The following is a 24714-nucleotide window of genomic DNA, read 5'->3' as shown; positions in this document are numbered from 1 at the left end:
CGCACATTGAAAATTCTGTAATTCCTATGTTCAACTCTTCCATTGCTCTTTCAAATGTAATTCATGCTCCTAATATCAAGAAAAATATTGTTTCAGTCTTTAAGCTTGTCGATGACATTAATGCTTCAGTTGAGTTTACTCATTTTTCGGTTCATGTTAAGGACCTTCACACGAGGAAAACGTTCGCTGAAGGAAAACGACAAGAGAATATGTACGTGTTCCAAGAGAATCCTTTCTCTCGTGTTTAACCTGTTGATTCTATCTTGAAGCTCAGATCATCGTCTTCAGTTCCTCCTAAGAGTGTTCTTAATATTTCTGAATGTATTGAGTCGAATCTTTGGCATAGTCGTTTGGGTCATTGTAGTAGTCGTTTTATTGATAAGCTTGTTTGAAGCAGTCTTATTCCCAAGTCAAGTCTGAATTTAAGTGTCGATAATGAAAAATGTTCTAGTTGTCTTCAGTGTAAGAGTCATGTTCTTCCATTTCATTTCATTAATAAAAGATCTTCAAGTCCATTTGAAATTATATGTTCTGATGTTTGGGGTCCAACTCCAGTTCCTTCCATGTCTGACACCCGATATTATCTCATTTTTTATAGCTATTCTCGATATACATGGATCTTCTTTATGAAAAGTAAATATGAAACCTTCAAATTGTTTCAGAATTTTCATTCCTTTGTTCAAAATAAATTCTCTGAGAATATTACTTGTTTCCAATGTGATGGAGGAGGTGAGTTCTCTTCAAATGACTTTATTAATTTCCTTCAGACAAATGGAATGAGTAGGCAGGTGTCTTGCTCTCATACACCTCAACAGGATGGGATTGCTGAACGGAAGCATCGCCATATAGTCGAGAGTGCAATGAACATGATGCATGATAGTAATCTTCCAGTTACTTTCTGGGCAGAGGCTTTTCATACAACAGTCTATGTCATAAATCGATTGCCCATGAATATCTTGGAAAACAAATCACCCCATTTTTCTTTGCATGGTGTGCATCCAAATTATCATGATTTGCGTGTATTCGGGTGTGTATGTTATGTTCATGTTGACAGTTCAATGCGACACAAGTTTCAAGATAAGGCCTTACAATGCAGATTTGTGGGATATGCTGATGATTACAAAGTATACAGATATTATGATCCCGTGAGCAAGCACATCAAGATATCCAAAAATGTTGTGTTTGATGAATCAAATTTTGGTCATAATGTTGACACTCCTGAAATTGAAATTTATCACCCTTGGTTGAACTCAGATCTCTTTTCCAGTATTGACGGTGTTTGTTCTTCAGACTGTAATTAAAGAGATGAGGAAAACGTGTCTACTGCTGCGCAAAGAACTCAGGAAAGTGTGATCTCTGAACCGTCATTGGCCCTCGAAAGGTATAAAGGCATTGTTTACTCTCGACGTGAGAAGGAGATATTCCCCAGCTCTAATCAGGAGTTGAATTCTCCTTCTGTTTCTATTCAATCACCTGTTCACGGAAGGTCTACCCGGCCTTGACATCCTATTGATAGGTGGGTTAGTTATCAGAACTTCACAGTGGATTTTCAACTTTTTTTAACCTCTTTGGGCAAGGAAGATCAACCCAGCACATTTTATCAAGCAATAAATTCTAAAAGATGGATTGAAGCTATGAAAGATGAAATGAAGGCTCTTCATGAATGTGGCACTTGGGATATTGTTCTCATACCACACAATCTAAATATGGTTGGGTCAAAGTGGGTGTATAAGATAAAATATAAGCTGGATGGTACTATCGAGCGATACAATGCTAGATTGGTTGTCAAAGGCTTTACACAAGAGCAAGGACAAAACTATGACGAGACCTTCAGTCCGGTGGTGAAAATGGGCACTATCATAGTCATACTGTCATTGGCTGTTGAGAACCTGTAGTGTAACGCCCCAAAATTTTAACCCAAATTTAAGAGGATTTTTTTTTTTTAGCGAAAACAATTAATAATATAGGGTTAAGTATTTCGAGACATTACGGTGGAGAGAAAACCCAACACATTTATTTCATTTCATTTATCAATGAAAATCATCAGAGTTTAAGTGATATGAACAGTTAAAATTTGCAATAAACTCAAGCAATCCCTGAAACAATAAATCCAAAAATCTCGATCCGACGCCTCATCCCGCAGCCGCTCATAAACCCTATTCTTTACCTGAAAAATAGTAAATTGATTGGAATTAGACTACCACGTCTAAGTAGGAAAACTGTAACACTTAATGCAGGTATATCATGAGTCCAGTATGAGATGTGGGTGGCATGAGTGATTTTCAACATATACATAAGCAAGTAAGCAACAACAGAAATCGACAGTAATATACAGGAGCAGGTAAACAATTATGCAATAACAATAACTGAGCAGGTAAACAATTATGCAATAATAATAACTGAGCAGGTAAACAATTATGCAATAATAATAACTGAGCAGGTAAACAATTATGCAATAATAATAACTGAGCAGGTAAACAATTATGCAATAATAATAACTGAGCGGGTAAGGCATAGTATGCAACATTAATAAGCAAGTGAGGTAGGCGATGCAACAGCAATAACAATAACCTGCATAACTTTCATGTAATAGTTCAATCACCTCGTATTTACCCATTTCAGGATTTCAGATCATTACAATTTCACAATATAAAACATGCTGAAAAATATGCAAATGTCTCTTTAATGACTCCATCACAGTGATACCTATCTGTTCTAATTGATGTTTATCTTTTCTTATCCCACGGGTACACGTGGGCCAAGGCAACCATCTCAGAAGAAAACGTTCGGGGGTATATTATTCAAGGGTATTTTATTAACCCGAACATTTTAACTGAGACTGAAATCCCAAGGGAGCGGTCAGTGACCGAGAGAACCTCCCAAAGGCCAAAACCAAAATAGGATGCATCCCTAACTTCTGCAGAAGAACAAAGAGCTACCACCTAGGACATATTGGTAGTCCGGGTCTCCCCCCCCCAACTCCGAGGACTGGGGACCAACGAGTCGCTTTACGCTCGAACAAATAAACGCGTCCCGAAGTTTTGTACCACCTACCCTCTCCAAGGTAAGCCCGAATCTGAGTGGGTTAATCTTTTTATTTAATTATTTTCCCGAAGTATAAGGCATTTACCCAACTTCCTTCTACTACCTTAGCAGTAGATCCCAACCTTAATCATTTTACCAAGGTGAATAAACCATCAAAATCCTTTTTCCATATTGATTGCTTAAACCCACTCAAAGTGCTCTGGTGCCTTTAAACCAGTCAAGCACACAAGCCTCGGTACCTTTAAACCAGTCAGGCCATACAAATTAAATTTAAGTTTCTCATAAATGTTCTGGTTATTACCCAAAGTGCTTCGGTGCCTTTAAACCAGTTGAGCACGATTGCCCCGGTGCCTTTAAACCAGTCGGGCAACAACCTTTATGATTAAGTTTTCATCATTTTTATTGCCATAGCACACAGGCTAATAGCCCAAATACCCGTATCGGGTAATCCATTCATATTGCCCATTAGGCAAAGCACAAATCCATATGTCACTAAGTACATCATCATACGTTTGGAACCAAACTAACAACCTCATTCCTCAAACACAGTTAACATACCGCATATAAGCAATTCAACTCATACACTTTCTGACGAGAAGCAATGCAATTTAAGCATGTGGTATTTCATGTAAATCAGTCACAGTACTAGAGAAAAACGCAACTTAAAGAACTCTATAAAGTCCAACCCACAAGAGGGTACAACGCATTGAACCGCACATGTTTACAGGAGAAAAATTGAATTGGCTAGAGAATAGAGAACCGTACATTTAAAGGAGGCAAGCATATCGTAGCATCTCATTAGTAAGCACAAAAAGAAACAGCATACATCAAATTAATAAAATCTACACATAAACCATTTGGCATAATATAGTGTGCAGCATATAAGTAGGATATCTTTTCCTTTTTCTTCAGGCTAACATAAGAAAAATTAGATCCATCAGTATCATCAAACATACTTGCTAGTTTGCCAACAACATGAATTAAAAAAAAACAGAATCAACTTAACTTTGCATACACATGGATCAATGTAGCTCCTACACATGACATGTATATAAAGAGACAAATTATGAAGGTCCAGCAAACCAAATCCTTTGCAACAATGATATTAATAAAGAAAGCCAACCAAGTACTACACAACTGTGATATTACACAAATACACAGTAGCATAGGAAGGTCCTAACCTTGCATAGGAAAAAAAATGGGGTTCTACAATATCGTGCTATTATGTAAAACATGACTGTTTAATACAGAATGTAGATCAAACATAGACTAACTTCAAAATTTGTTTTAACAAATATCTATTTCTAATGCAAGATTTAAACTATTCTTAAAGAAAGTAACTGAAATCTGATAACAGCAGAAATATATATAAATATCCTTGACTCTTCCATGAGCTGGAGTAGCTTCTTACACAGGAATATTATCGACCAACAAGAACCGTCAATATAAAAAGAAACTACAGACCAATCAAGGAAGTATGCGTATTACAGATTCTTTATACGTATATATGTATATATATATATATATATATATATATATATATATATATATATATATATATTGTAAAGCAAATCAGAGATTACCAATCCACATTATGTTTCATGAAGCTAATCAAGAAAACCTGCTTGATATAGTATCATTATATGTTTTTTTTCTTTTAAATAAAAATAAAACAAAACCAAAATCTGAAGTTAACATTTCCTGCTAGCTATTTGAGGAATCTAGAATCTGATATAAGTTTACATAAGGTAGAAAGAACAAGTGCGGGCTCAAGAAATGGGATTTATCAAGAAACTCCCAAACTTCCAAGAATGATTATTTCTATTAGTTTTGAGCTTAAGGAATCTCTTAACTTCAAATAATTAGTGCAACCAATAACAGGACAATGCATGAACAAGACAGGTAGGAGAAGTATTCATACAGCTTACATCCTGACCCATGTTTAAAACCCCAGATTATAGATCATTGATACCTTTACGTGCACTTTAAAACTTTACGCACTAAGCCATCATGAAAGCAGCAATTCCAGGCCAGATCATTTCAATCAATATGGAGTTGAAACATAAAATCATAAAGCACACAATATTTTTTTTTTCAAGAAGCAAAAAGAACACACCCTGTGCATTAATCGTTCACCAATTTTCTCTAGTTAAAACAAAACTCAGTCCAAACAACATGACAGGTCTAGAAAAGCCAATGAAAGTTGAAACATGGATAATTCTACCAACTAATGGCATCAGATGTGATTTTTGCTAGCTAAAAGGTAATTCAGAGAATACCCTAATTCAGCATCAGCTATCAAAAGCAAGTAAAACACAGCAGCCATCCACATAATCAAGGTTAAGGCCAGTTCACAGAAAGATCACAAGGTTCAATAAGTAAATAAAAATGGCATAAATCCCAGACGCAATCAATACCACATAAAAACAAAAATGCAGAAACTCTACACCCCATGTTCGACTCAAGACCCACCAACCAAGAACTCCCTCAACATACCCTTTGCTCATATGTCACAGTTACCGGAAACCCCTACTCACGGACTTGGGTTTTTTTTTTTTTCTGCGTGACTAACCCAACCACACCTGGACTCAATCCATGGCCTAGCAAGAAGAAATTACAAAATCCCTACCTGTTTCGGCGCTCATAGGTTGCTGTCGTAGAAGGAGGGCCGCCGGCTCCGGTGAGGGTGACTGTTGCAGCGAGAAATCGAGAGTCGAGGAAGTATGCGAGGGAAGGGGAATCGGCAGCGACACTGCTGGTTGCTGGAAAGGAAACAAGAGAGAAAGTGGCAGCGGCGTTGCTGGCAGCTGGAAAGGAAACGGGAGAGGAAGCGAGGGTGTTGGCTGAGGCCATCGGTGAGCAAGAGGGCAGAGAGGGGTGGGGCTGCAGTGAGAAGAGAAAAGGGGTTAAGTAGGAGGGTGTGCCCCCGAAAAGGAAGGAGGTTACCTCCTTCACTCCTCTTGGCTGCGCACCTACGTTCCCCAGCCACCCCTCACGACGAGTTAGGGTTAAAAAATGAACCCTAACACTTGATTTATCGGGTAGGGGCCCTTACTTAACGCACGGTAAGGTGCGGGGCGCGGATCGACCGGATCCAGGACCCGCGATCTTGCCCCGTTTTGAATATGCAGCCCATCGATGGTTTGGGTCCGATACTGGGACCCATACGGATCCATATATTTTTATACTTGGTATTATTATTACTATCTTATTTATATATATATATATATATTACATTCAATTGGGTACGGTTTCGGTCTGGCCACCACCGAGACCCGCGACCCAAAGCTTTTAATGAAACCCCCTAGTTGGGAAATTTGGATCCGTCTAAGGATTCAAAATGTTACAAGCTTTGAAATACCCTATTCTTAATACAATTGGTTTATTCTTCGATACGATCTTGTGGGTCTTTCATAGGTTAATATAGATCCATTTACGTTATCCAAAAATTAACATAAATTAATATGGATCCAAGATCCATTGTGCTTCATCAATTCTTTTAATAAATTCGGATCCAGAAATCCGAAGTTTTGATCATACTCTGGTTTAGAACTATGGATCCAAATGAATTATTATGGATCCAGCTAAATGTACATTGATCTTTATGGTTTCAATACAAGGATCTAGATTAATATTGAAATTCTGATATCGAAGATCCAAATGAAATTTTGTGGATCCGAACATCGCCTTAAGCTATACCAATTCCCACTAAAGTGTTGTAGAAATTTTCCCATTAAATCCGATTTTCTTCAAGGATCCAAATAGGTTATCCAAGATCCAATTACGAATAAATAATTAAAACAATAAAATATTCGTGTATCACCTTAATGACTTAAAATCTAAATTTATTTATCTGATAAAAATCATGGGTATTACATGTAGACTCTCAGTCAACTGGATGTGAAAAATGTGTTTCTACATGGAACTCCGAATGAGGAAGTATACATGGAGCAACCCATTGGGTATGCAGAAGGAAACTCCAAAGAATGCGTGTGCAAGTTAAAGAGAGCTATATATGGCCTGAAGCAGGCTTCTCGATCTTGGTTTGACAGTTTCCCTCTTGAAGTGGAAAAATGTGGTTTTAGTCGGTCTCTTCTTAATCATTCTCTTTTCATATTCAAATGTAAAGATATAGTTACCCTGTTAATGATACATGTTGATGACATTATCATTACAGGTAACTCTAATGAACATATTGATCAGGTTAAAGAACTCTTGAATCATAGGTTCTTGGTAAACTGCGATATTTTCTTGGAGTAGTAGTAGACAAGACTACTGAAGGCATGACACTTACCCAACATAAGTATACCATTGATGTTCTTAGCAAGACAGATATGACAGATTGCAAGCCCCTGCGCACACCTAGTGTACTTCATCAGAAACTCAGTTTACAAGATGGAGATTTGTATGATGACCCTACAGGATATCGCAGGATAGTAGGAATGCTTCAGTACCTTACCTTCACTCGGCCTGATATTGTCTATTATGTCAATCAAGTATCTCAGTTCATGCATGAACCACATATTGGGCACATTGGAAGCTGTTAAACACATTCTTCGATATTTGAAGGGAACTATTGGAGATGGTATTGTGTACAAAAAGAGTATGCGTGGCCATCACATGCATGAACTTCTTACTTACACAGATGCAGATTGGGCAGGAGATCCAGATGAGCGTAGGTCTGTCTCAGGATAGTGTGTTTGCATTGGCCTGAATCTTGTCTCCTGGAGCAGTAGGAAACAAAAGGCCATAGTCAGGTGTGACAATCAAAGTGCCATCAACATGTCATTTAATCCTATTTATCACAGTCATGCCAAGCATATTGAAATTAATCAACATTTTGTACGACAGAAGGTTGAAGAGAAGGAAATTTGATGCAGAGCAGGACCGGATCGGGCCTGTACCGCGTGACCCAGGCACGACCAAGGAACCCGACCCAAAGGGGATGGACGATCGAACACAGAAGTTGGATCCGATCGCGGGCAAGGTGCCTCGATGCAGGGACGTGACCCTGCGTACCTACTCCAGACGAGGGAAGGCCCAGGGTGTCCCAGATCCATCAACAGAGTGAAGACGTCTCGGGTCCAGGACCGGACTCGAGACCCGAGTCCACTTGCATTCTTTAAATACCCTATTCTAGGGTTGCGTGGGTAGACGTGATTGAAGTTTCAACAACCACCTTTGATATTTTTTTCTGCAGTTTTTCCTTTGGACTCTAGTTTCCTTCATTGTTATTTCCCTTTCATGAGTGTCATTCTATTGTTGCTTAAAGTGTTACGGAAATAAAGCAAGCACCGTCATTTTACAGTGATTATTCTTTTGGTTTTCTGCACTTCGCACGACCGTGGGAGCTGTGCCATCATCTTCTGAAATCGAGTACGTTTGAAGCCGATCCTCCTACTGCATCAAGTGGTATCAGAGCACCAACCCTCCTCTTTGGTCAACGCTATGGCGCAAGAAGCGAGGAACGATCCTACGAGCGAGAAAGAACAGGAGAAAACCAACAACGAGGATCCGATGATGCGGATGATAAACATGATCACCAAGATCCAAGAAAATCTGCTACGCATAAGCAAAGACATAGCCGGCATGTCAAAACGTATGGACTAGGTCGAAGGCCAGATTGTCGCCCTTGAGTTGCCGATGGAGCAACGCGCGACTTCAATGCAAAGAACGGGAGCAGAGCTGGATGACGGCGCAACCGATCGTGTGAATGCAATACTCGCGGAATCAATCCAGCTGATGCACCCTCATTATGTCCGCGCCACCATTTTGCATATGGTATCCTCTCTCCATCCAGAATCGGTAGCGGCTGTGAATCACACAGTCGGTACCTTCCAGCCGAACCAGGGGATCACGACAGGACCCCCCATGCCTCGGGTGCGCTACAACCCTGGCCTCAAGCCACGGTGGTTGTGTAGCAGGCCGGGCCTGGTCTGTAGGACACCAGCGTCACGCTGGACCCTGATGCAGGCCCGGGTTCATCAGCCCGACCCGGTAAGAACTCCCCTTCCCTCCTGAGCCCGTGCGTGGAGGCCCTGTGGCCGCACACCCGCGAGCGAGAGCAGGGGGATCCCTGTGGATGGGTCCGGACCGGAGTTTGTGACAACAAGACCCAGACCCGGATCTTGAGGACCATCCTTTGGGTCCCAAGGAGCGGGTCCGAGTCTTGAACCCCCATACCCGACCAACCCTGTTGGGTTCGGTTCGCGGTTCGCCCCGAATCAGACCCAACCCCCTAGTCTTAAGCCCCAAAATAGATTCAATACCAACTGAAACCTATATCGGACCCGGATGGAGCTCCAGTTTGAATTTGAGTCGGGTCAAAACCAGACCCATCCTATTATGGATCACGGATCGAGTTCTAACCAAGCCTTTTCGCACCATAACTCAATCCATGATCCTACCTACCCCATTTTGGGTCCGACGAATAATTTAGGACTTGACCCGATCCAGATCCAATCGGGTGAATCATCCCAGTATTACACCAACCAAACCCAATACCCATACCAGACCCAATCCGTTAACCCGTCCCCGATCCAGAACCCGGTACCCTACCCGACACACTACCTCTACCCTGACCCAACCCATAACCTGAACCCATATTATCCCATTTCCACCAACCTAGAACCCATAAACCGACCAACCCTTCCACCTTTAGTAGTACCTCTTGTTATACCGGTGCCTCAACGCCGACCGCAAATGGCTCCCACCCACGGGCGGGCCAGACCGAGACAGATTCAGTAAGGACCGGTGCGGCCTGAGCGCCGACCACACATCATGGGAGTTTGCCAACACCAGCCTCCAGTCGAGCAGTACCGTGACGAAAATGATGCTGCCGTGATGGACGATGAAGCCTTCTGGAACGAGCACCCTGCAGGAATGGTAGAACCTCGTCAACAAAGAGCGCCAGAGCACCCCTCCACCTACGGGGTGAAGCTGGACCTTCCAGAGTTCGCAGGACGATTCGACGCCGAGCAGTTCTTCGACTGGGCTTACGCCGTGCTGTTTTTCTTCGACTACCACATTGTGGCTGAGCCTCGCCATATCTCTCTAGCATCCACTCGATTGAGGGGCCTAGCGCAAACATGGTGGGTTGAGCTGCAAAGGTCGAGGGAACAACAGGGGCAAGAGCGAGTGCAGACATGGGAAGAGATGCAAAGGTTGATGCAGTCCAAGTTCGTGCCTTCAGACCATGCCAAGAGAGTCTACAAGGAGTACCTGACCCTGCGTCAAGGCACCCGTACCGTGGCGGAATACACTGCTGAGTTCCATCGTCTATCTGTGCGAGTGCAGATCGAGGAGACCGCCCGCCAGCAGGTCGCGATGTATATTTCTGGCTATGTCACATAGGTGCGGGTGCGACACGGGTGCGGCGCAATTTCAAAAATTTTGGACACGGAGACTCAACTATATATATATATAAGACTCGGTCAAAGTTGTGCCCCTTAGGGGACATGTGATGAGTTGTGAAGCCTGATTCAGGGTTTTTTTCCTTACAGGAGGGGGGGGGGGGTTCCCCCCGGCGCGGGTCCCGCTGGACCAAAATGACCCTGGGTGCGTTGACCACACCCAGGGTCGGGTTGACCGAGTCCGAGCCGCACTCGTGTCGGTGCGTGTCGACGCGGGTGCGTCGACCTTGGAGCCGAGTCCATGTGACATAGATTTCTGGTCTTCGTCCTGCTATTTCTGATGATTTCAGTTGTGTCACAGTCGAGTCGTTGGATCAGGCCAGCAATTATGCAATAAATGTGGAGGAAAAATTGAAAAGGAGGCAGGAGTATAGAGTCTCTCAGAGTGACCAGTCCAGTCGACCCAAGTTGAGTTTATCAACCAGGGGAGCGAGCTCCCCAAGGAAGGAAGACTCAAAGTTTACCCCAAGAGCAGACTCTAGCAAGCCTGACTAGTCTGGACCAGCCTACCATACCAGGTCCAAGTCCAAACCTAGTGAGTCAATCATCCGTTGTTTTAGGTGTTAGGAGTTAGGACACGTAGCGTCCAAGTGCCCCACCGTGAACAAGAACGCCCATTTCATCAAGGGTATTGTTGAGTCCGCATCCGATAGCGACACTGAGGGTGAGTCATCGGTTGAGGGAGAGAATGAGAAGGAAGTCGTAGAGTTCGACGGTAACATCGAAAAATTGTTGTCCATCCGTCATGTTTTGACCGCACCCCGAAAGTCGACCCCTGCAAGATGGTTGCAGAATAACATTTATAGGACCGGTGCAACTGTGAGGGGCATGCGTGCGATGTTATCATTGATACTGGGGCTTGTGAGAATATGGTTTATGAGAGTGTTGTGTCCACCCTGAACCTGAAAATGGAGAAATTGTCCCAACCATACAAGATGGCATGGTTCAAGAGGGGAAACGTGGTGCCCATCACCCAACATTGTCTCGTTTAGTTTTCTATGGGGGAGCATTACCACAATGAGGTGTGGTGTGATGTAGCTCCTGTGAGTGCGTGTCATATTCTTTTGGGACGTCCCTGGCAGTTTGATCGTAAAACCATTAACGATGGCCACAGGAACACGTACTCATTTAATTTTAAGGGTCATAAAATAATCCTTCCTATCAAGGAAACAAGTTTTCCCACTGTGGATAAGCCTGAACGAGTTCCCCTGCTCGCGGGCCTATCATACCGGACTTTCTTGAGCTGTTGTAGGGAGGATGGTTATTGTTATGCCCTGGTGGTTAAGCCGTCTATGAGTATGTCGTCGCTCGTTGCCGCGGACATCGTGCCCCTTGTTGAGGAGTTTCGCGACATTATGCCAGACGACCTTCCTTCGATGAGGGTGGTGTAACATGCCATTGATTTTGTCCCAGGGTCGAGTTTGCCTAACCTCCATGCCTATCGCATGAACCCATTCGAGCATGCCGAGTTGTTGAGGCAAGTGCAATAGTTACTACGAAAGGGTTTTATTGGTGAGAGTGTGAGCCCTTGCGCAGTGCCCGCCCTGCTCACTCCTAAGAAAGATGGTTCCATGCGAATGTGTGTCGACAATAGAGCGATCAATCTAATTACTGTTAAGTACCGTTTTCCCATTCCTCGGTTGGATGACATGTTTGATATGTTGGCCAGTGCCTCTATTTTTTTTCAAAATTGATTTAAAGAGTGGGTACCACCAAATCCGTATCCGAGAGGGGAATGAGTGGAAGATGACATTCAAGACACGTGATGGATTGTATGAGTGGTTAGTCATGCCATTCGGGTTATCAAATGCCCCGAGTACTTTCATGAACATGATGACCCAAGTGTTGCGTCCTTGTATAGGAAAGTTTGTCGTTGTATATTTTGATGACATTTTGATTTATAGTTCTTCTTTGTCTGATTATTTGAGTCATTTGCGTCAGGTCCTAGAGATTTTAAGGAGGGAGAAGTTGTATGTCACTTAAAAAAAGTGCGAGTTTATGACGTCAAGTGTTGTATTTTTGGGTTTTATCGTGTCGTCTGATGGAGTTAAGGCGGATCCCGCCAAAGTCCGTGCGATTGTAAAATGGCCTACCCCAAAGACTATAGGAGAGATCCATAATTTCCACGGGTTAGCCACTTTCTACCGTTGTTTTGTGAGAAACTTCAGTACCATCATGACCCCTATCACAGAGTGCTTAAAGGGTACTAGTTTCCATTGGACGACTACCGCGGGAAAGGCCTTCATGCTCATTAAAGAGAAAATGACTAGTGCCTTAGTCCTAGCCCTTCCTAATTTTAGCGCAGTCTTTGAGGTTGAGTGCGACGCCTCTAAAGTGGGAATTGGTGCCGTCTTAAGTCAGAACCGTAGGCCCATTGCTTTCTTTAGCGAAAAGCTGACTCAGGCAAGGTGACCGTACTCCACTTATGATGTCGAGTTCTACGCCGTTGTACAAGCCCTTCGTTATTGGAGACATTATCTCATTTATAAGGAGTTCGTCTTATACACGGATCACGAGGCGTTGAAGTACTTGAATAGTCAAAAGAAGTTGAGTGTTAGACATGCCAAGTGGGTCAACTTCTTGCAAGAGTATACCTTCACTGTTCGCCATTAATCAGGTACTCTGAACAAGGTAGCTGACACACTTAGCATGAAAAATAGTCTTTTGATGACTATGTCCGTGCAGGTCATTGGGTTTGAGCAGTGCAAGGAATTGTACCTGACAGATCCTGATTTCCAGCAGGTCTGGGAAGAGTGTCTTTCCTCTACTAGCATGATAGACCCACGATTTGTCATACATAACGGTTACCTCTTTCACGGTAATAAGTTATGTGTGCTGGCATTCTCTCTTCGACTTCAATTGATTTTCGAGTTACATGAAGGGGGACTAGCTGAGCATTTTGGACATGATAAGACGTTCGCACTGCTAGATGAACAATACTTTTGGCCCAAAATGCGCAAAGATGTTGTCAAGTTTGTTCAAAGTTGTCGAGTGTGTCAAGTGTCCAAGGGTCGACGTCGGAATAGTGGTTTGTATACTCCGTTGCCCATCCCTGAGCGACCTTGGAAACATGTTTCCATGGATTTTATTGTGGGTCTTCCCAGAACCTTGCGTCGTTTTGATTCCATCTTAGTTGTGGTTGACCGGTTTTTCAAAATGACTATTTTTGTCCCGTGTAAGCGGACCACTGACGCCTCGTTACTAACTTCATACTACTTCAAGGATGTGTCTCGCTTTCATGGATTGCCTCACACGCTCACCTCAGATCGTGACACTCGCTTCATGAATCATTTTTGAAAATCATTGTGGGCCTTATTGAGAACCAAACTCCAGTTTAGCAGTGCATACCACCCACAAACCGATGGCCAAACCAAAGTTGTGAACCGTACCTTAGGGAACCTACTACGGAGTCTAGTTGGTGAAAATTTAAAAATTTGGGATCTAGTCTTGCCGCAAGCCGAGTTCGCCTACAATAGTTCCATCAACCGATCCACGGGCAAGTCTCCTTTTTGAGTGGTTTATGGGCGGTCACCAACCCATGTAGTAGATCTAGCACCTGTGTTGAGTCTTTCAGACCCTGCCCTGGATGCGTTTGATGCCGTTGAGTACATGCGTGATATACATAGGCAGGTCCGAGCCAAACTTGTTGAGAGTTATAAAGCTTACAAAGCTTTCGTGGATCAGGGTCGTCGAGATGTCCAGTTTCAAGTTGGTCAGTTAGTTTAGGCTTACCTGCGTCCAGAGCGTTTCCCAGTGGGTACTTATGGTAAATTGAGTCCTAGGAAATATGACCCTTTCAAGATCCTCCAGCGATTGGGTCCAAATGCCTACCTCCTTGAACTGCCTGAAGATTGACACATTTCGCCTATGTTACATGGGTGCGGGTGCGGGGATGCGGTACTTTCAAAAAACCTGGGTGCGGGGGTGCGGCAAAAATATAAAAATATATATATTTATATATATTTATAAAGTCCAAAAGTTGGACATAAATGACTCTGGGTGCGTTGATTGCACCCAGGGTCAGGTTGACTGCATCGGGTGCGGGTGCGGCACCTAGTTGGAGAATCCCTATGACATATAGGGCAAAAAAAAAATTCTTGGCAATTTTTTTTAAGTCCAAAAAATTGGACCAAAATGACCCTGGGTGCGTAGCGTCGCGTTGACGTGGGTGCGACACCCTGCTAGCCGAATCCCTGTGACATAGCATTTCGCCTATCTTCAATGTATCTGATCTATATGGTTACTGTGGAGACAACAAGTCGTCAGAGTCGACTTCTTCCCAACCGGAGGAGAATGATGCAGAGCAAGACCGGATTGGGCCTGTACCGCTTGACCCAGGCACGACCAAGGAACCTGACCCAGAGGGGATGGACGATCGAACCCAGGAGTTGGATCCGATCGCGGGCAAGGTGCCTCGATGCAGGGACATGACCCTGCGTACCTACTCCAGATGAGGAAAGGCCCAGGGCATCCCAAATCCATCAACAGAGTGAAGACATCTCGGGTCCAAGATCGGACTCGAGACCCGGGTCCATTTGCATTCTTTAAATACCCTATTCTAGGGTTGCGTGGGTAGACGTGATTGAAGTTTCAACAGCCACCTCGGATATTTTTTTCTGCAGTTTTTCCTTTGGACTCTAGTTTCCTTCATTGTTATTTCCCTTTCATTAGTGTCATTCTATTGTTGCTTAAAGTGTTACAGAAATAAAGCAAGCATCGTCATTTTATGTGATTATTCTTTTGGTTTTCTGTACTTCGCACGACCGTGGGAGCTATGCCATCATCTTCTGAAATCGAGTACGTTTGAAGCCTATCCCCACGCTGCATCAAAATTGAACCAGAATTCGTTTGGATTGTTGATCAAGTTGCTGACTTGTTTACAAAGGGGCTTATCAAAGACAAATTCTGGATGTTAAAAGGCAAGTTGTCCATGGTTCAAAACCATGTACAACTTGAGGGAGGGTGAAGAGATGTCATTCACGGCTGAGTTTGGATCTCAGGATCCAGACCCAACTCGGTTTTATTTTAACACATGTTCATTAATGGCATGATGTAGTTTTATGTTATTGTGTAATGGGTATTTTCGTACCCTAATAGTTGTATCAGCATATATTTAATGGAAAGCCGATACCGCAGACCCTAATTGGGTTTTCTGCAGCCACCGACGCCTCTCTCCCTCTCTACTCCTCTTCCTCTTGTGATTGACGGTGGAATACAATTTTCTAACAATTTTTATATTTTAAGTTTTCTCTCTCTCACATTGTGTGTGTTTGGTGCCTAGCCCTTTGTGGCTTATTGTATTTTGCCCATTAGTGGCTTCTTGTTTATGTGCTTGTGCATTCTTTGTAGTAACTTTGTGACATTGTTCTTTGCACTAGTGTTTCATTACAACATGGACACTAGACTTAGCATGCATGTCTTGTGCCAACCTGACATACACACTATGTCACATTAGCACTTCACTTAGCATGGGTATCACGTGTCAGACACAATACCACACTCAAAAACACCAGGACACTTCATGGATATTGTGAAACTTGTGTTGGACAAAGTTAACATTGTGTCATTAATTTTATCTATTCTCTTTTACGGTCTTGATTATTTATTTTGTATTTACTTGCATTTTTTTCTTTCAAAAATTCTCATCAATTACATCACATTTCACTTTCAACGGTTTTATTATTTGTTGTTATTAATTATACTGATTTACAATCGCCTACTGAAGAACTTGCATTTGAGATAATATTCATGTTTTATTGCTTTAGGATATATATATATATACATATATATATATGTATATGTATATATATATGTATGTATATGTACGTATTTTAATAAATTTTGGTCAACTGGGGTCTTTGGCCCTCATTTGACCATTCTCTGTAAGTGGCATGTGTCATGCCTTTGAGGCACGTCTGACAGTGAGGCATGCACCCCAGGGCATGTGAGACGCACACATCTTGAGGCAAGGTGTGTTTTGCACTTCAAGACACATTTTCAATAACATTGGTTGCTTCCTGATCTGGAGATGGATCAACCTAATCACTTGGTAAGTCTTGGTTTTTATGGTGTGAGCATTGGGTAGGGTGCTAGGTGGTTTTAATGAGGGGAAGGATGGAGGAGAGCCACTCTTGGATACAATGAGAGAATATGCTGACATCTTTATCATCTTCCTTTGTCTTTTCTTTTCTCATAGTGAAGAAAGATTGATCTTTTTAATAAACGTTAAGAGAATTTCTGCAGTCCTTTTGATCTTCATGAAAAGTGAAATGAGGACTACGCAAGAATGGGTACAGAGAGGAGAATCCAGTAAGGATGAGATCTGCCAGATGATGATGTCTTGCAGTATGTTTCGCTGTAGGAAGAGCACACCATGTAAAAATGGTAAGATATACAGAGATGGTCAAATATGTCATGCAAACAAGGAAAAAAAGAAAGAAATTAGGACATGTCTGAGCTGAGGAAGAGGATTTAAATATAATGTCCTTAGAAAGCACCCCTATTTGACAAAAAAGCTAGAAAATCATCACTTTATTTAGAGCATCTTAGAGGAGACAGTAACTTGGCAGACAGAACATTGACAAATTCTAGTGGAACTAGTGATATTAAAATACTGGATATGAAAACCTTAAAACAAGACTATATGAGCCTATGAGGCAACACATTATTATGCTAGCACAGTACCATCCCTAATCTTTAAGTGCATGTGATTTTTTATGGCTCTTTGATTGACAAAACCATTATAACATGAGTAAATTATGCCTTTCCCTTCCAAAAATAGTAATATAATGCTGTTATGCCAAAATCCTGCTGACTGTTTACGGGAGATATGAGATGTTTGTATTATTGGCAAATTTCTTTCTAGGAATAACCCTCCAATCTTGAAATTGTGGCTTGATAACATGATTTTCTATGGGAAGTTAATAGCTTTCATTTTTCCCCTCATCATTTATTACTTTTATGTGGTGTTGGGGCTAAGTACCTTGTATGATAAAGTTTCTCATTGTACCTGAGGTGGAATTGGTAACTTCTCCGTAGTGGGTTGTCTAGACTCTAGAATCTAAATCATTACCTGCTTCCCTTTCCAGAACTATAATGCAAAACTTTCAGACTTTGGTTTGGCAAAATATGGACCTACGGGTGATCACACACATGTTTCTACACGTGTTATTGGTACTTATGGTTATGCTGCTCCTGAATATGTTGCAACAGGTAATTATCCTTATCTTGATCATCTCTGGCATGAGCAGCACTCAAGTTTAAAATCATATAGTACAGACTTTTATATTACTTGGTTTACAGTCCATTTCTTGATGATGGCTTAGCATCAAATCCAAGCAATGTATCATTTGCATGTATGCTACTTTCCGCTTCAGCTTGGATTGAGATGAGTGGGCTGTAATGCTAGTTATATTCTTTTGAATATGTTTATGACTGCTGGGATATGTTATTGTCCTTCACAACATGATTTTAGATGATCAGAGTTGCATCCCTCCATGGTATATTGTAAGGTCCATCATATTTATTTGGTACGTGTTCCAATTCTATTGCATGGACGCATTCACTGTGGAAGCTTCCAGTGGAGGTAGACAACGGGTTGGCTGCCAGTGGGCACAGGCCACCTGGCCCGCTTGGGCTAGGCCTGGGCTTGCCGTCCAAAATGCTGGCAGGGCTGGGTTATGACATGTTGAACGCTATGCATCTCTCCATTTCTTTGTCTGTGTTTTCCTGTGTTTCACTTTAATGTGCTTAAGCATCTTTTCCACGTACGTGTGAAATTCTGAACGCAAGAAGAGACCAACTAGATTATTCAAGCTTCGACTAGAAAGGGTTTTGCATACACTTCTATTGCTTAGGATGCTCTACAAAATACTAGTACCTTGTCCCATATTCTGTGTTTGATGATTTAAGTGTCACAGAATTAATTGTAAACAGATCTTAAAAGGGAAAAACATGAGGTTTATTAGGCATGAACATGAAATGAACTACAAAGTTCCGTGTCCAGACTTTAAAGTGTCCATATTGCCAAGCATCAAACATGGACATCGTTGGTTGGTAGGAAGGTCAAGGTAGCATCGTCATTGCATATTATGTAGGTTTCATCTCATCCAGTTAAAATGTTTTCCATTGTTCTTACAATTGAACGTTCTCATTGAGCTGTCTTATGAGTGTTGCAACTAAGTTAATCAAATGTAAAATTTTCTAGGATGTATTTTTTGTCTGCTAATCAGAAATCATATGTCGGATTATTTTGTTGTCAAAGGCCATTTGACTGCAAAGAGTGATGTGTACAGCTATGGAGTTGTCCTGCTGGAATTGTTGTCAGGAAGGCGAGCTTTAGACAAGAATAGGCCCTCTGGGGAGCAGAACCTCGTCGAATGGGGTAAGCGTTACATGGGCGACAAGCACAAGGTATACCGGATCATGGACAATCGGCTGGAAGGACAGTATTCGATGAAGGCAGCTTATATAGCTGCAAGAGTTGCCCTCCAATGTCTCTCTTCGGATCCAAAACACAGGCCTCACATGAATTCCATTGTTGAGACGATTGACCAGTTACAGAATATGAAAGAACCTGAAAGGCCTCCTCCTCAACTTGTGAAGGGTGATTCTGGCTCCAGAAACCAGTCTTACACCAAGGGGTATACGGTCTAGTTTCTGTTCCTTGCCGCCCTGCCTACCTTTCTTATCTGTGGTGGAGAAGCTTCAATTGATGCAGCCATGGTAAAAGAGGTGCATGATAAATCTGCGGTTTGTTTGTAAGACATGTTCATCGAGCTTCTTCAACTCTGTAAATTATGAGAATGATGAATATTCATCTGCTATGTAAATCTTTTCTTCTGCGCTTTTGCCTTTAATGTATTTGAAGTCTTCCTCTATGGATGCATGTATTTTGTTCCTCCAAATCTAAAAAAACAACCTTGTAAACATATTTAGCGCGCATCTTTGATGAGCCACAAAAACAAAAGAAAAGATATGGGTTTTACATGTGCAAATATAAACAGATTGGATTGATACAGATCTCATGTAGATCGGATGGAAGTATCTAGGGCTGGTAAATAAGCCAAATCAAGCTCGGCTTGTTAGGGGTACAACCTTTCCTGGGCTCAGCTTGTCGCGGGCTAAGCTGAGCACAAGCTAGCTTGTTTTCTAAAGAAATTGTTTTTTAAGTGTTTTACACATGTATAAAACCTATATAATATTGTAATATATACTATATATTATATATTTATATATAATATATAAAACGAGTTTATACAAACCAAGCTAAGCCGCGCTTCCCCTGTTCGTACACAGCTTGTATACCTAAACTAGCTGGCTTGTAGCACGGGTCAACGAGCCCAACTTATGAGCTGAGCCAAGCATTTCATGAACCGACCCTAGCTGCTCGTCTCGTTTCCCAAATGCATCTATCAAAACTCAAACCAGAACCCCAAAAAGTGTGATCATGTAAGTACGAATCTCAGCTGCACATACATGCATTCGGATCTTGTTTTAAGATTAATCTCCCAAGTCCTAACATAATTGTCAAGATGGAATGGAGTTCCTACCAAATCCAATCCGATCTGAACATACATTAGAATCTTATTTTAATATCCATATCCAAGAGCAGTGTGGGATTTGGATTGGAGTTACTACAAAATCCGATCCATTTGCACCCATTCATGCTAAAAGAGTCTTCCCATGGTCTGATACGGAAGATTTGGCTCGAAACCTTGGTAGTTTCAGGAATCTCTGTAATTCGAAGGTGTTCCCTTGATTGGATTTTCTGTTTTTCTTTTTCCTTTTTTTTCCTGCTCTGTTATGGCATGAGAAGAAACCTAGTTTTTAGATGGACGAAATTGAACTTTCTGAGATGACTCCATCCCCCATCATCTTTTTTGGACGGTATTTCTTCTTATAATAAGGGTATTCATATCAATATAACATCTTCAGGGTGGTCTGCTGCAGCTTTTTTTCCCTCCCCATTTTGTCTTTTCCATATCTTGGTTTTTAAAATATCAGCCTTCATGATGTAGAACGGCAAGCTGTATTTAGTATTTACCAATCATTATGTGGTGAATATTGGCAAACAAAAAAGAGCAAGCCACCCCAAATCTTGTTCAAAAGAGACTATAATTTTGGTTTTCTCTTGGTTTTTAAAATATTGGCTTTCCTGGTGTAGAATGGCAAGCTGTATTTACCAATGATTATGTGGTGATATTTTTGTTGTTGTTGAAAGTAAAAAAAAAATCTTGGTAAACAAAAAAGAGCAAGCCACTCCAAATCTTGATAAAAAAAGTAAAGAACTATAAGCAAAGCGAAGACTTTGGTCACAGAAACACAAATAACAAAATGGTATTTTTGGGTTTTGAGTTTTGACATTAAAGTCGAGATTCAGAGTGTGAACCATGTCTATGTTCAGTCAGAGTGAGAAAGGTGGTGCTGGTAATTTTGGTTGGGGTAAGAGTGCGAATCCAAGGCCTTGACTGGTAGTGGACGATTGACTTTGGACTAGAGATAAGGAGGGGGTGCCATAGAATCTTTCAGTGCATTAAAATCCCTGTTATTACCCAAAACAATGGCATTAAAACACCTAATTGAAAAAAGCAAAAGCCAAATTAAAATAAAAGAGAGCTATAAATGCCCATTAATAGCAGAGCTGAGGGAGAATAGCTGTGGCTTTGTGTTCACAGTACTGGAAAACTGTGCTCTGCTGGGAAAGCGTGCGTTTAAACTTGGCAGTAAACCAAGAATCCATTCTCTCTGCATAGTTAACATATTAAAAGGAAGGAAAGAAACAGAGAGAAAGGGAAATGGCTATAGATAAAAAAGCCTAAGAGACAAGGCTCAGTCTGCCCCGCCCTCTGATATTTCATTCTCCCTCTCTCTCATGCTTTAGATTAGAACAACCCTAGTATCTTTCTGTTTTCTGCGGCTGAAACTCATGCAGAGGTGAAACATAAAGTCAAGAAGGTGGGTTTCTTTCTGTTTTCCTTTCTTGCTCTTTTCTGTGTTTTCAGTACTTGGTTCTTTTTCTTTTCTTATGCGTTTGTCGGGAAGATTCATGATGCTGGTTTCTAGTTTTTATACTTTGCTGATGTTGTAGCTTATTGGTTTTCTGTTATTGTTTTTCTTTTTTGTTCCATTTGGATTGGTAGGTATGTATAAGAACCAGTTACAAGAACTAGCACAAAGGAGTTGCTTCAATCTGCCATCATATGCATGTATCAGGGAAGGGCCAGATCATGCACCAAGGTTCAGAGCTTCTGTGAACTTCAATGGCGAGGTCTTTGAAGGGCCAAGCTACTGCACAACTCTGAGGCAGGCTGAGCATGCTGCTGCTGAGGTAGCACTAAACACTCTTTCTACAAGAGGCCCCCCTAAGTCTCTAGCTGCAAAAGTACTTGTGAGTTTTCAAAGCCACCATGTTTTTTTTTCAGTATATGCACTTGACGTATAACTTGATTTAATTTTTGAAATGCCCATTTAAATTTACTGGATTCTTCCACCATCTTTTGGTGTTGGTTTTTGTCTACTGTTACATTGTTCAGGATGAGACTGGAGTTTACAAGAACTTGCTTCAAGAGACAGCCCACAGGGCAGGCTTAAACCTGCCTTTCTATACCACTGTAAGATCAGGCCCAGGCCATCTGCCTGTCTTCACTTGTATTGTGGAGCTTGCTGGTATAAGCTTCAATGGTGACCCAGCAAAAACCAAGAAGCAAGCAGAGAAGAATGCTGCCATGGCTGCCTGGTCTGCCCTCAAACAATGTATGTCTTTACACAATTTTCTTTCCATTTCTTGCTTGCCAAGCTTTACACTCTCAGCAAAGGTGAAAATTGGTTTTGTTTTCGTTGTTTTTTCAATGGGCTGTTGTGATCTTGATAGTTGTACATTTGCAGTGCCAAATTTGAACTCTCTGTCTCAGACGAGCAAGGAGTCTGATAATGGTGAAGACCAAGAGCAAGTAATTGTGGCTCGGGCTCTCTATGTACTGGGGCCTAAAGATGAGAGCAACAAACCAGTAAGACAGAGGGAACACCAACAGAATCTAGTCAGGAAAAAAATGATGATGAATTACAAGGATAAAAGTCTGATTCATTCCCCTGCTTCTTTACAATATCAGCAATGGAAATCTCCAGATCATTTATCAGAAGTAACAGCCTACCCAACTCAGCAGCAACCACAGCCACAACCACAACCACAACAGCAAAGTGTTTCATTACCCCTCTCTGCTCCTCCACCATGTTCAAAAATTCTACCCCCAATAAGCATCTTCCAACAACAGAAGCCCAAAGAATCACCATCTCAACCAAGTGCTTCAGTTTGTTCAAAAGAACCATCACAACCTCTCTTTACACAGCCCCAAACCAGAGTCATTCCTGTACAGATAAGGAGCAGAGCTCAGATCAGAATACAAGAGATCCGTCCTCCCGTGGAAGAACATCAGAGGGATGAAGAGGAATGGCTTAATGGGGGGAAAACAGAACTTCCATGCAAAACCATTGAAAAAGAAGCCAGTGCTTTCAAGCCCAAAACCAACTTTTCCAGGCCTTTTTCAATACCAAATCTCCAGCCTGATCAGAAATATCAGCAGGCACAGATGAGACTACCCAGGAATTTCAGAATACCCCCACCACCTTCAATGCCTCACAGGTCTCCAATCCTTCCTCCAAGGATGTTCTGTGGCACAGACTTCCCTGCACATGCAATGGCTCCTGCTGTTCAAATACGTTCAGTGATACCAGTGTGTGCTGCACCACCAATTAGGCCTCCCCCTACTCCAGAACAAATTCATAAGCAAGAAGCATCTTGTTCAAATACACAGGACATCTCAGAGGCAGCTTCAAAGATGGCCAATCTTTCCATATAAACACCACCACCACCATCAAAATTCTGCAACTTTATCATGGATATAATCTTATAAAATTGTGTTAATTTTGAAGACCCAGTGTTCTATGTTCTGAGGTTGTGACAAAGGAAATTTTGTGGGTTGGATATGAATGAATTTTTACTGTAGGAAAGCTTGAGTGGTTTTCTCTGTTTTCACCTTTTTCTTACTAATAGTGAAAAATTGTGTAAGATAATAATACCAAGGCTGAATAATGGGGGCTGCAGGTGGTGATTAATTAAGAGTGAGAAAAAGGAGTGGGCATATATATAGAGAGAGGTGTTTTAATGAGGGCGTGCAGGGGAGGGCAGATGGGAGCATTCAATGCTGGCCGGAAAACAAACAAATGGGGTGATAAACGCAAGCGTTAAGTTGTGGTCAGGGCATTAATGAGCTGCTCTCTCTTCACTCTCCTCCATTAATGCTGGGTCCGTATAGGGAGTAAGATTGGGGTGATCGCTCCCCTCCCTTTCTCCACTCTCCCTGCCCTTTCCTTGTATTTTTAACATCCCTATCTCTGTAATTCCTCGAGGCCAACGTACGAGCAGACCCTTTGGCATTGACTGTTGGGAATGTCTTTTTTCTCTTATCCTTGTTTGTTTAGAGGAAAGACAAATTCATATATATATATATATATATATATATATATATATATATATATATATATATATATATATATATATATATATATATATATATATATATATATATATATATAGAGAGAGAGAGAGAGAGAGAGAGAGAGAGAGAGAGAGAGAGAGATGGGTAGGTGCCTGACGCTTCTTTGGAAAGATTGTTTCCATTTTTTTAAATCTTAATTATATGGGAATCCAACGCCAAGTTAGGTTTTTACAGCACAAGTTAGGTTCTTAAAAGATTATAAAATGGTCTACAATTTTAAAAAATATTTTGCTTAAAATTTTATTTTTCTCAAAAAACGTAATTCAAGTGTGATTTTCTAGCAAATTGATCATAAATAACACATCAAGTCAGATTTATTTGAGAAAAAAATGATTTTAAGGCATTAATTATTTTTTGAAATTGTAGACCATTGATTTTTTTAATCTTATAAAAACCTAGCTTAGTGTTAGAATTGGATGATCTAAAAGTCTGATTCCCACAAAATCAAGCCTTTAGATCACGTCAGATAAAACAATCTTTTCAAAGCTCAGTAGGTAGGTAGTAAGTAGGCACAAAAAAGCATCAGGCACCTACCTTTGCTATATATATCTATATATCTATATATATATATATAGCAATGGTGATATACCCGACCCGTATCCGTTAGGCTTTGTTTCGAAAACACGACCTTACAAATGTATCAGCATGATTGATTCACTATTCATCGACTCTTGGATCATGCATTTTTGATGAAAAAATGG

The 24714-nt window shown here is 41.4% G+C and overlaps 2 protein-coding genes across 2 annotated transcripts in view; both read left to right on the top strand.

Annotated features, from left to right (window-relative positions):
- Positions 1–19385, top strand: part of LOC149851484 (receptor-like cytoplasmic kinase 176) — a 36216-nt gene extending 16831 nt beyond the window's left edge. Inside the window, exons 5-6 of the mRNA XM_090000917.1 lie at positions 17546–17669; positions 18721–19385. Of these exons, the coding sequence (XP_089857043.1) occupies positions 17546–17669; positions 18721–19112 (516 nt within the window). The 3' untranslated portion in view covers positions 19113–19385. The remainder of the gene's footprint in view (positions 1–17545; positions 17670–18720) is intronic.
- A 1855-nt stretch (positions 19386–21240) lies between these two features.
- On the top strand, positions 21241–23531 carry LOC149851483 (uncharacterized). Its single transcript, XM_090015208.1, has 4 exons — positions 21241–21413; positions 21599–21846; positions 21992–22211; positions 22344–23531. Exons 2-4 carry the CDS (start codon positions 21601–21603, stop codon positions 23312–23314), a joined length of 1437 nt encoding a protein of 478 aa, XP_089871334.1. The 5' UTR covers positions 21241–21413; positions 21599–21600; the 3' UTR covers positions 23315–23531.
- Positions 23532–24714: the final 1183 nt, after the last annotated feature.

Source organism: Nuphar pumila, chromosome 1 (genome assembly GCF_984573655.1).
Source record: "Nuphar pumila chromosome 1, dmNupPumi1.hap1.1, whole genome shotgun sequence".
NCBI classification, from domain to species: Eukaryota; Viridiplantae; Streptophyta; class Magnoliopsida; order Nymphaeales; family Nymphaeaceae; genus Nuphar; species Nuphar pumila.
The sequence above is the reverse complement of the archived record's forward strand: the minus strand, read 5'-3'. Positions and strand labels throughout refer to the sequence as shown.

Coding starts and splice junctions, on each gene's coding strand:
- LOC149851483 (XM_090015208.1), top strand. CDS start 21,601: ATGTATAAGAACCAGTTACAAGAACTAGCACAAAGGAGTTGCTTCAAT. Junction 21,847..21,991: donor CTCTAGCTGCAAAAGTACTT/GTGAGTTTTCAA, acceptor TACATTGTTCAG/GATGAGACTGGAGTTTACAA. Junction 22,212..22,343: donor CTGGTCTGCCCTCAAACAAT/GTATGTCTTTAC, acceptor GTACATTTGCAG/TGCCAAATTTGAACTCTCTG.